The sequence below is a fragment of the Salvelinus fontinalis genome, chromosome 1 (assembly GCF_029448725.1).
Source record: "Salvelinus fontinalis isolate EN_2023a chromosome 1, ASM2944872v1, whole genome shotgun sequence".
NCBI classification, from domain to species: Eukaryota; Metazoa; Chordata; class Actinopteri; order Salmoniformes; family Salmonidae; genus Salvelinus; species Salvelinus fontinalis.
The window spans coordinates 29509687-29521969 of NC_074665.1; the positions used below are offsets into that span (position 1 = coordinate 29509687).

Consider the following 12283-nt stretch of genomic DNA (forward strand, 5'->3'; position numbering starts at 1 on the left):
CTTCCTGTCATAGGCATATTCTGTAAGTGTGGAATACCAATTTAGAAATGACCCATGTCAGACAAACCCCTATGGACAAAACGGACAATCATACTCTTGTTCTCATTATATATCTTTATCTTACACAGTGGAGCTGCTAAATTCTCCAGCAAACCCACAAGACAGACAGTTTTGCTGATCAAAATCAAAATCAAAATCCAAATTTACAGAAAGTATTAACTCTCAATATTACAAAGGAAGAAAAATGGTCACACAGAAAGTAAAAATATTACAACTGATAAGACTTTTTGTATCCACGGAAAACTGACCCGTATCTCTATGTACTCACACGCTGATTTAAACTGCCGATCGGATCATATTTTGCTCTCCAAAAAGTACAGAACATTCCTCTTCTAAGTTCCACCAGCACTTCATCTGGCCACTCAGCCCACTGTATTCCCTCAAAGGAGTACAAAACCAGAGTTAAAACTGCATCGTGCACGAAGCAGACATATAACCCGATAGCAACACTGATACATAACTAATGAATGTAAAAGTGTGTGTTGTATAGGTGTGAATGCATATGGCCCTGCACTGCCAGGACCTGTATGGGGACACTGTGACAGGGGGCTGGGACAGCCAGGACCCCAGTTCCGCAGCTACCCAATTTAAGCTGCCATAAGGGGACATTTGACCGGGTTGCATTGGGCACTGGTAATGTTCAGTTTTGGAGTCGGTTGAATTGAGCAGACTAAATCACTTCACAGAACTACATATATATTTGTGTGGCTGTCAGGTTACATGTCCACGCAACACAAGTTGTGGAGTGTAACAAGGACATAGGAGTAAAACTATTAGATATGAGCATAGAGAAACTGTATTAGGCTTGATGGTCTCAGGGTCTGCCCATCATTCTCCATGGAGAGGATTGCCAGGCAGGGGAGGAGATAATTATTCATTAATTACATTTTCTTCATATTCACAAGCCCAAATTCATGTATACTGTACAGATGTTTTGACAACCCAAATATATTTTTCATTATTTAAAAAAATAAATTGAACGATTAACATATATACATAATTATTATGGACAGGATATACATTCACATTTTTGAGTTTGGTTCTTACTTCATCTGAGCAGTTGGTTAAGTTCTTCACTTTTCAAAGGGTGTGTCCATGTTTGTGTCTGTGTGTGTATGTTTGTGTACGCATTTTGTTTTCATGTGTTTACATTTGTGTGCGTTGTTTCACTGAGAAGATCGCTCTCCTCTCACTCCTCTTTCTCTTTGAGCTCCCATCGATAGGACAAGCCTCAGTCCCTTTGGGTGGGACCCTCTCAACTCACAGTGGCCACCGCCTCCTCCCCCTCCCCCACCTGGTTCCCTGCACCGGCCAGACCCTTGATCTCTGCTATGAAGTCTGCCACCGTCTCCTTCACACTCTTCTCCAGGAGCCAGCCTTCGCTCTCACTCTCCGGGTTCTCTGGGTCTGCCATGGTCTCCAGAGAAGTGGTCAGGTACTGTAAGCCCACCATCACTCCTGCCTGAGGACCACACAAACAAGATATGCACATCACTGACAGAGTCTCTATACAGACACACTGCAATTAAACAATCTGTATGGCCTCTGAACCACCAGAGATCTCTGCTATCCATTCTTTTTTTTGGATTTAGAAAACAGCGATTCTAAATCTATTAAATCACTGATCCAAATCAAATGGATTTATAGTCACTAAGGCTTGGCTTTTAGATCAAATCTCCCATTGTTGTCAATTGGACATCAATCATTTGACACAGATCTCAAATTTGGATTTGGTCCAAACTGACAATTTAGTGTTGTTGTTTTGACCCAGATAGCAACCCAGTTAGTGCTCAGTCTGTAAGTTAGCACAGTGAGATCCTGCTTCCAGGAAGGCTACCTGTTGCACTTTGCTCTGCCCAGATTAACCCCTCTAAGAAACCCTGAGCCTCCCTCACCGCTTATACCACCCCCACATGACGTAATCCCTCACCCTTTCAGTCCCAAGATTCCTTTAGCTGTCGTTATGGGCCATAATCTGCCCAGGGTAGTTTTCCCCACGGTCAGTTTATAACTCAGTGAATATAGGGAGGTTTGAACAACAACAAAAAAGAGTCACTCACATAGTCACTCTTTCAATGGAAAAAGAGTTTATAATCAGATTTCATTTCAAACAGAGGAATATGGTAATGAAGGTAAGGTAGACCTATTTATTGGTGGGTGGGTGGATGCGTGGCATTCATCTGTGTATCATAGGTCAGACACTGGTGCTGTACTTGAGATTTTCAACACCTCAGGCTTTTGGAAAGTCAGTTAGATGGAAGTCAAGTCGAGCCAAGTGAGTGCTAAGACCAACCAAGGAAATGGCATGTTTTAGTGCCTGCTTGCCAGAAGGTCAAAGGTACAGTGATCGTTGGCTTGTTGTGTGCCACGTGTTCTCTCAAAGTCAAAGGCAGGAGGGTTGGCATGTGGGCCCAATGAACTGGTCAGCTGTGGCCAACTTGGAACAGCTGGACCTTTCCTAATAAAACTCACTGAGCTAGATACTTAGAAATGCCTGTCGTCTTCCACAATGGGAAACATATGGAAAGCCTTCTTTTCAAATCCTCTTCTCCCCAGCACTGGGCCTAGCCCTGCCCTACTACTTACCTACACATGCCTTTTAATACGGTAATTGAATCAAATCATCAGTTAATCAATTACTTTTCAGTCTTGCGTGGGAGGTCGCATCAATTGATCTTTAGCGTTTGTAGCCGGCTACCGTCCGAGGTGAAGGACATTGACAGGACCTCCCGAAAATACCACTAGCCATTTCCCTTTCAGTTCCGTATTCTTCTCTTTCTCACCTCCAGTATGATGTACAGTAGCATCAGGCCCCCGATGCTGTTCATCATGCCTCCGTAGTAGGCGACCAGGGACTCGCGGCAGCCCCGGGTCCAGATGTTGAGCTCCTCGGTGTGGTGGTCGTAGTCATAGTGGGCTGAGTTGTTGGTCAGTTGGTGCTGGATGCAGGGTCTGGGGGAGCCTGGGTTGCAGCAGCTGAAGGGTACACTCTCCATCAGAAACTTCCCCTCCACGTTGCTCAGGACACGGCTGTGGAAAGGCCAAGAGAGACACGTCAGATCGGTCCCAAGTAATGTCAGCCATGTGACACAAAGTATGGCATTTGAGTGACGGGTGTATGCCAGTTGCCGTAACACAGACATATGAGGCGTGGATATTTAAATGATGTAAAGAGCAGTGATTATAAAAACGGTGAACCCATGAGCCTCGGTAGGAAGAGTAAACAAATGAACAGCTCACATGGTAACGTATGTGATCGTAACTGGCCACATGTCGAGGGTCAGTTTAGACTAACTGTATGAGTAAATCATCAATCAGTGTTTGGCAGGTGTATCATATAGAGGCCTTGGCTGAATTTCTGTTGACAGGAGAAAAGTGGGTGGGTCTTCTGGCTAATATTGACAGGTGTTGAGTTTAAACCGGGTTCATGAGGATCCTCTTGATGTGATCATTCGTGCATTCGAGCCGATATCTCTTGAGTAAATTAACATTAAACATGATTGCATAAAGCACAGTCAATTGCACTGTACATGCACACACGTATACATACGTACATGAACTTACTCTAAAGCATTTGAACATGCACGCTGTTACACATGTACTATCCACACATTGCCACCCACTTCCAATTATATTCTCTCAATGTCCAAATTATCCTAAAGAATCTCAAATAGTTGTGTAGCTCAACGAAGTATCAGTTGCCACCAGGGCACAATATTAGGGAGAGAGGGGGGGGTAGTGTGTTTGCGTCTGTCTATTAGTGACAGTTAACTGCTGTTTTATTATGATTTAGGGGGACAGTAAGCTGTGAAGGACGTGGAATTTAGATCCATGGAGATGATCTACTTATCAGAACCGGGCACATGAACCTGACTTCACTTACACTGGTATCCTGTCCTGGCCCCCTTTAAGGTACACCTTGAAAAAGGTTAAGGTACAACCCTCCGCTCCCCCAAAAAACTCCACCCATTTCATTAAAATAGCATTTTGTCCCAATAAACGTGTTGATTTCTAAATGTAGCAAATAACTGAAAGTAGGCGACTAACTAAACTACTTGTTTTGTATGTTTTGTTTTACATGAACTAAGTTGTCACTACCACACACAAGCAAAAGCATATGCTACCTTGGCCCATTCTCTATCTCAAGCTTCCTGGACAAGATCACAAGAGATCATGTGGGTAAAGATGGAGACTATGGGCAGGAGTGAGGGAAGCTATTATGTAGTAGCAATGTCAAATATGTTTCATAAGACTTAGCATGGATTAAACAAACAGTTTCTTTCCCTAAAATAGCCTTTTTTTCTCTCAATTGAAAGACTAAAGGCAGCTTATGAGGCCAAGGATTTGGTGTTATCTGTTCTGGCTGACACCCAGAGAGACGGTCAACTTTTACTGTACATGGTGCTTTTTGGCCTTCTGGGTACCCTAATTAACCCAACATTGCTCTCACTCAGCTACGGATTCTAGTACTCACTCTTTGACTTCATCGTTGCTGAAGTCCAGATAGCGGTTGCTGATCCACTGGACCTCGAACCAATCCCTATAGTTGTTGTTGCCACAGCAGCGGAACTCGATCTGGGTCATGTCCAGCGTCCTCTTCATGAAGCAGCGTCCAGGTGTATCCGTATCCTTGTAGAATTTGATCCCATTCTTCAGACCCTCAGCCAGGGTGAAGTACAGCTGGAACTGCATGCAGAAGCACAGCAGAGCTGTGAAGAACAGGAGGATGTTGAAAGCGAAGCAGCCCATCAGGTAGCCCTTGACCATGGGCTTCCACTTGGCGAACTTCATAGCATCCAGAGAGTCGTGGCACACTTTGCCGCCAAAAACATTGAGCCCGCAAGCAGCAAGGCCTACTAGGATCAACAGGTTGGGCACAAAATGGCTCTCGTTGTTGTCCATCATCTCACTCCTCTTCCGGAGCTCGATCTTAAAGAACAGCCCCAGGCTGAAGACCAGGATGCCAGTCATCACTGCCAGCCAGTACATGAGCCATAGGCCCTGGGCAAGCTTCACCCGCTTGGGCAAGTCAAACTTTACTTTCATCAATGCCATGCCTTACCTCAGAGTGTATGCTATTCCCAAATCAAAACTGGATTTTTTAAAAGAAACTAATTTGAATTTACAAAAGATTCTAAACTTGTTTTTCAATGTTTTTTCTTATGTAACAGTTAAGGATTTCAGTTGACCTTAGGCAACTATGTTCCTGTGGAGAGTTTCAGTTGGAAAATTGTAATCCATTCCAGAAGGGAGCTGCAGGATGTGTTTTGGCAAGGGTTTCCCTCTTCATATCCATTTTGACCACCCTCAAATCAGGAAAGTCCATAGTGCTGGGTGGGCAGAGCAGCCTGCCACCCAAAATTCCACCCCAAAATATTCACATAAAATCCCTCAAAATCACAGGATGGTGGGCTACACAGCTATTCCGGGTGGATCTTTTTCCTGCAAAAGGAGGTAGCCAGGCGAGTAGCAGAGTGATCGAGCCACAAAGTTGCAGTACGTCATCCTAAACTCCGCTAATCAGCCCTGATCCCATTTGCAGCAGATGAGCCCTGGGCTCTAATCTCTTGTCTTACCATATAATTGATTTGTTGCTTAAGAGTCAACTTCCTCCATTACCGGCCTGTGCTGGGATGGGGAGACCGGAGACAGTCTTGCGGCTGCAGGAACCTCTAACCTGTCAAGTATGAACCATTGGTTGACAGACTGGGAGGTGTTTTAAGAGTAAGACTGTACTGCCTAATGTGTTTACCAAAATAGCTACCTAATAAGGTCACAGCATAACATAATTTTGCCTCTTCACCAAACAGAATCTCTCATTTATTCCTTGCAAACAAGAACAAAGGATCCTCATTATCTCCTTGTGTTGTCAGCGGTTGGATTAAGGTTAAGGCAATGTATTATTACTTCCTTCCCTTCCTTTGATGCTCTAAATTCAAAGTCTTAGTGCAGAGCAGAATGTAGCACAAAATTATCACCTAAAATGCTTTTTTTTGTAGTGTTGTAGCTTCACCATCTTTATTGTGGAGATAAATACAAATACACGTGCCTTTTCTCTGTTGGCTCCACATATCACTCTGAGGCACACCCTGTTCCAATTCTATAGTTGCTAATGTTTTTAAGGGTCAATAAATATAACTGTTTAGAACATTAACTTTCATAGGACTTTCCATAAACTTGACAAATTGCTGGTGGCTAATGTAGTTTCCTTTTCCAGTGCAAAAATGTATAATTATATGTTTGGCTCAGAGACTTGGCGAAGTCTAACGCTTTATTTAGCCCAACCTTAATCCAATTTGTGGCCCACATTTGTTTTAGTATTTACTCTAGGCCTATCATTGTCTTAAAAGTATGAATAGGCCTAGGCATTTACAAAAGGCTTTGTTCCCCACCCCAACTACATCAACCTGGACTCAGGGGTAGACGTAACATAGTAAATGTAATTCCGGGACACTCCAATTAGTATGAGATGTCACGTTTCGTATGGTATGTATTTTATTTGTGGATGTTCATCATCCATCTCGTATGATATGTTACAAATTCAAATGAGTATGATATGTTACAAATTGCAATTCGTACAATATGTTAAGAATTTTCAAAATGTATATTTTACGAATTCCAATTTGTTGTGGCTAATGTTAGCTAGGTGGCTATGGCTAACGTTAGCTAGGCGACTAACTAACGTTAGCTAGGCGGCTAATGGTCAAGGTTAGGAGTTAAAAAGCAAAAAAAAAAAAAGTTTACAGGGTTAAGGTTAGGGGAAGGGTTAGCTAACATGCTAAGTAGTTGCAAAGTTGATAATTTGCTAAAATTCTCAAGTTGTCCGTGATGAGATTCGAACATGCAGCCTTTGGGTTGCTAGAAGTTCATGTTCTATGCCCACCTATCCACCCTTTAACTTCTTGCGACTACAGGGGGTGCTGTTTTCTCATTAGCATAATTTGCATTACAGATTAAACGGCTTCCTACTCAATTCTTTATCGTACAATATGCATATTATTACTATTATTGGATAGAAAACAGTCTCTAGTTGCTATAGCCGTTGGAATTTTGTCTCTGAGTGGAACAGAACTCATTCTACAGCAATTTCCCTGACATGGAGTCAGATTTCACACATTTTGGCCCCTGATCTGGAGTCAGTTTAAAGGCCACTGTTATTGCTATGAGTATACGGACACTGCTTACGTCTTCCCCTGGATGCCTTTACGTGATGACGCTTTGAATGGTGTCGATTGCGCAATCACAGCCACTAGAAAATAAAAAAACGTGTAGGTAGGAACTCTTTTTCAGATGCGCCGGACGCGCGGTGGACACCGACCTGCTCTTTTTCCAAGCATTACTGTAGGGAGTAATATTTCTCCGGTCATGTTTTTACTCGTTATAGGAGTTAAAAACATCATAAGGTAGTTAATTTAAACCGTTTTATAGCAATTTATATCCGTTTAGTGCGTTTTTGGGACATTTATTTCTGAGACACTTTGAAGCGCCGGGCATTTTTCCAGTTCATGCCGAACGCAGTGGGCATTTCCACATGGCAAGAGGACAGCTTTCGACCAAAAGACGATTAGACCCAAGAAAGGATTCTTTGCCCAAGATTCTGATGGAAGAACAGCTCAAAGTAGGAACAATTTATTATGATAAATCGTGTTTCTGTCGAAAAATGTTAATCGCTTATGACGCCATCTTATTAGACGTAGCTTCGCTTGGCGCAAACTGTATTGAAAAGTAAGGATAATTTAAAAAATGTAAATCAGCGATTGTATTAGGAATTAAATTGTCTATCAATCGCTGTCCACCCTATATTTTTTAGTCACGTTTATGAGTATTTATGTATACGACTAGATCACTGTCTAATATGGCGCACGACATTGTCTGACCAGCTGGGCAACTTTTGTCATTGTCTAACCATGATTTTGGTGGCTAAATATGCACATTTTCGAACAAACTGTATATGTATGTTGTAATATGATGTTACAGGAGTGTCATCTGAAGAATTCTGAGAAGGTTAGTGAAAAAATTAATATATTTTGGCGATGTTTACGTTATCGCTCTCTTTGGCTAGAATCAATGCTGGGGTAATGTTTGCACATGTGGTATGCTAATATAACGATTTATTGTGTTTTCGCTGTAAGACACTTAGAAAATCTGAAATATTGTCTGTATTCACAGGATCTGTGACTTTCGATTAGTGTATGATGTGTATTTTTACGAAATGTTTGATGATTAGTAATTAGGTAAACACGTTGCTCTATGTATTTATTCTAGTCCATTTGTGACGGTGGGTGCAATTGTAAACTATGACATCTACCTGAAATATGCACATTTTTCCAAAAAAAACTATCCTATACCATAAATATGTTATCAGACTGTCATCTGAGGAGGTTTTTTCTTGGTTAGTGGCTATCAATATCTTAGTTTAGCCGAATTGGTGATAGCACCTGATGGAGTAAGAAACTGATGGAGTTAGAAAAGTGGTGTCTTTTGCTAACGTGGTTAGCTAATAGATTTACATATTTTGTCTTCCCTGTAAAACATTTAAAAAATCTGAAATGGTGGCTTTATTCACAGGATCTGTATCTTTCCTTAGGTGTCTTGGACTTGTGATTTAATGATATTTAGATGCTACTATTTAAATCTGACCGGTAGGGATATCCTTGTCTCAGTATGTAAAATGTAATAATGTAATAAAATGTATGCACTCTACTGTAAGTCGCTCTGGATAAGAGCGTCTGCTAAATGACTAAAATGTAAAATGTAAAAAATGTAACATATCATACTAATTTGAGTGTTCCCGTATATAAATTTACTATAATACGTCTAGTCTATGAGACCAGGCTGACTACATAGGGGAAATACTTTCAGAACGTCTGTCAGTCAAAACCCATACAGCGCTATGAAGCTCAGAGCCTGAGTTCTGACGTCATTTCTAGCATTGTGTAGTGTGTAACAGGTGCGCTGTCTCGCTTTATTAGCTGGTTGCTCTGCCATATGTGACAATGGCTTCGAATGAAATCCCAAGTTCAAGAACATTAGGAAACGGCGGCACTCCAAAATGTCTGACCTATTTATTTTTGGCCTGGGCAGGCTAATGCGTTTCGGCAGTTATGCCTTCATCAGATCATGTTTATAGCATGTCACTGTACAGCCACTGTGTTCCAATGTAGGTGCTTATCAGTGCCAATCTGCGATTTTCAACCTGTATACTGGTACGAGTGTAAAGGGTTAAGATCAACACACCTGAACATACTTAACAAGATAGAGGATAGAGAGATTTTTGTTGTTAATGAGAACGGAATGTATTATTCTCTAAACATTACTAAAGTTCTTGTGGTTTTTATGGAAAGTTCTCTTCATGTTCTGAAAACAAAATTTAGAGCTTATGGATGTTTGTGTAGAATTCAATATTTTTTTTTTAGAACATTCCTAGAATATTGTCAAGAACTGTCATAAAGAAGAACCAACCATACAGTCACTGAACATTCTGAGAATATCGCTTAAGTCACACCATTTTTGAGAACTTGCCCAGAATGTAGTAAATATATTAATAGAACCACATGGGAACTTATGTGGAATCTTCTGTGGAAGCACTGAAATTCCCACAGAATAATGGTGTTTCTTAACGTTCTCGGAACATTTTGAGAACATTAATTTAATCAGAACGATGAGGATCAATAAATGTAGGAAATGTTATGCTGATGTACTGAAATTCTCACTGAAAAACATTGTTTCTTAACATTCTTGGAACAATTTGAGAACCTTCCCAATGTCAAACCAGTTGGAAAGCATTCCTAGAACATTACCAAAATTGAAATGAAATGTAATGTCACGACTTCTACCGAAGTCGTTGCCTCTCCTTGTCCGGGCGGTGTTCGGCGGTCGACTTCACCGGCCTTCTAGCCATCATCGATCCACTTTTCATTTTCCATTGGTTTTGTCTTGTCTTCCCACACACCTGTTGTCAATCCCATTCATTACCTGTTGTGTATTTAACCCTCTGTTTCCCTTCATGTGTTTGTCAGAGATTGTTCGTTGTCAAGTGTTGTGTTGATTGTGTATAGGTGTGCGATGGGTCTTCGTACCCAGATTTGTATTATATTTTTCCGTGAGTGTTATGGAGCAGATTACTGGGACTTTAATTAAAGTACTCCATTCTACACTCTATTTTGACTCTCCTGCGCCTGACTTCCTCTGCCACTTATACACGCCATTGTGACAGAATCTCTGACCAGATAATATATGAAGTCAGCAGGAGAGGACACGACGGCCATGGAGGTGGAAAAGCGCGTTATGGAACAAGCGAAGGAGATTGACTGTTTGAGCGCCATCATGGATCGCATTGTCCAGAATATGGATCGCTGGGAGAGACAGGGAGTTTCTCCAGCGCCTCCACTGCCACAACTGGGATTTACCTTTAACGCGTTTTCCCCACATGAACCTAACAAACTCCGTTTACCCCTACCCACGGGTTACAACGGAGATACTGCTGGCTGCCAGGGTTTCCTCCTTAAACTGAACTTATATCTGTCCACGGTCTCCCCAGTACCATCCGACCGGGAGAAGAGTTCCGCCCTCGTCTCATGCCTCACCGGGAAAGCCCGGGAGTGGGCCAGCGCTGTGTGTAGAGAGGAGAATGCTGCGTTGGACCATTTTGAGGAGTTCACCCTTTATTTCAGGAGAGTATTCGACCATCCTCCCGAAGGAAAAACGGCGGGTGAGCTCCTCTATCATCTGAGGCAGGGGACGAGGAGTGCCCAGGAGTTTGCTTTGGAGTTTAGGACCTTGGCTGCCGGCGCTGGATGGAGCGACAGGGCCCTGATCGACCATTACCGTTGTAGCCTACGCGAGGACGTCCGTCGGGAGCTGGCCTGTAGAGACACCACCCTTAACTTCGACCAGCTGGTGGACATGTCCATCAGGCTGGACAACATGCGGGCTACTCGTGGACGTCTAGATCGGGGTCTGGTTGTTCCATCCTCCCGCACCCTCTCTCCCGAACCAATGGAATTGGGAGGGACGGTGCGCCGGGAGACCGGAGGGGGTTCCCGCTCGAGCACCATCTATGGTCGCAGAGATCACACTGCTGGTCGGTGCCGGGTTGGTTCCTCTGGGAATAGAGAAGGCAGGCAGGGCACTCTGGCATCACCCCAGGTGAGTAGGCACCATTCTCATCCAGAGCCCTCTGTTGCACTTATGTTTGTCTCTGTTACTTTTACGGATTTTTCCCTGCAGTCCCAGTATAAGGCGCTAGTAGATTTAGGCGCGGCTGGAAATTTCATTAATAAAAATTTAGCTCATAGTTTAGGGCTCCCTATTGTGTCTGTGGATATGCCTGTTCCTATTCATGCCTTAGATAGTCGACCATTAGGGTCAGGTTTTATCAGGGAGGTCACCGCACCGTTGAATATGATAACGCAGGAGGGTCACAAGGAGAAGATTAGTCTTTTCCTTATTGATTCCCCTGCGTATTCTGTGGTGCTAGGTCTACCCTGGTTAGCGTGTCATAACCCCACTGTTTCTTGGCCACAGAGGGCTCTCACGGGGTGGTCGCGAGAGTGCTCAGGTAGGTGTTTAGGGGTTTCCGTTGGTGCTACTACGGTGGAAAGTCCAGACCAGGTCTCCACCGTGCGCATTCCCCCGGAATATGCCGATTTGGCACTCGCCTTCTGTAAAAAGAAGGCGACTCAATTACCACCCCATCGACAGGGGGATTGTGCGATAGATCTCCTGGTAGACGCTGCATATCCCAGGAGTCACGTGTATCCCCTGTCGCAAGCGGAGAAGGTGGCTATGGATTCATATATCTCTGAATCCCTGCGTCAGGGGTTCATTCAGCCATCCATTTCACCCGCTTCTTCGAGTTTCTTTTTTGTGAAGAAGAAGGATGGTGGTTTACGCCCGTGCATTGATTATCGAGGTCTCAATAAAATCACGGTGAAATATAGTTACCCGCTACCTCTGATAAATACAGTTATGGAGTCAATGCGCGGGGCACGCTTCTTCACAAAATTGGATCTCAGGAGTGCGTATAATCTGGTGCGTATTCGGAAGGGTGATGAGTGGAAGACGGCATTTAGCACCACCTCAGGTCATTATGAGTACCTGGTCATGCCATATGGGTTGATGAATGCTCCATCAGTCTTCCAATCATTTGTAGATGAGATCTTCAGGGACCTGCACGGGCAGGGTGTAGTGGTGTATATAGATGATATTCTGATATACTCCG

At 43.2% G+C, this 12283-nt stretch overlaps 1 protein-coding gene across 1 annotated transcript; it reads right to left on the minus strand.

Annotated features, from left to right (window-relative positions):
- Positions 1 to 247: 247 nt before the first annotated feature.
- Positions 248 to 5161, minus strand: LOC129852980 (peripherin-2-like). Its single transcript, XM_055918629.1, has 3 exons — positions 4535 to 5161; positions 2844 to 3090; positions 248 to 1522 (listed from the first exon to the last, which is right to left on the minus strand). Exons 1-3 carry the CDS (start codon positions 5113 to 5115, stop codon positions 1316 to 1318), a joined length of 1035 nt encoding a protein of 344 aa, XP_055774604.1. The 5' UTR covers positions 5116 to 5161; the 3' UTR covers positions 248 to 1315.
- Positions 5162 to 12283: the final 7122 nt, after the last annotated feature.

Coding starts and splice junctions, on each gene's coding strand:
- LOC129852980 (XM_055918629.1), bottom strand. CDS start 5,115: ATGGCATTGATGAAAGTAAAGTTTGACTTGCCCAAGCGGGTGAAGCTT. Junction 3,091..4,534: donor AGCAACGATGAAGTCAAAGA/GTGAGTACTAGA, acceptor GCCTTTCCACAG/CCGTGTCCTGAGCAACGTGG. Junction 1,523..2,843: donor TACTGTACATCATACTGGAG/GTGAGAAAGAGA, acceptor TGTGGTCCTCAG/GCAGGAGTGATGGTGGGCTT.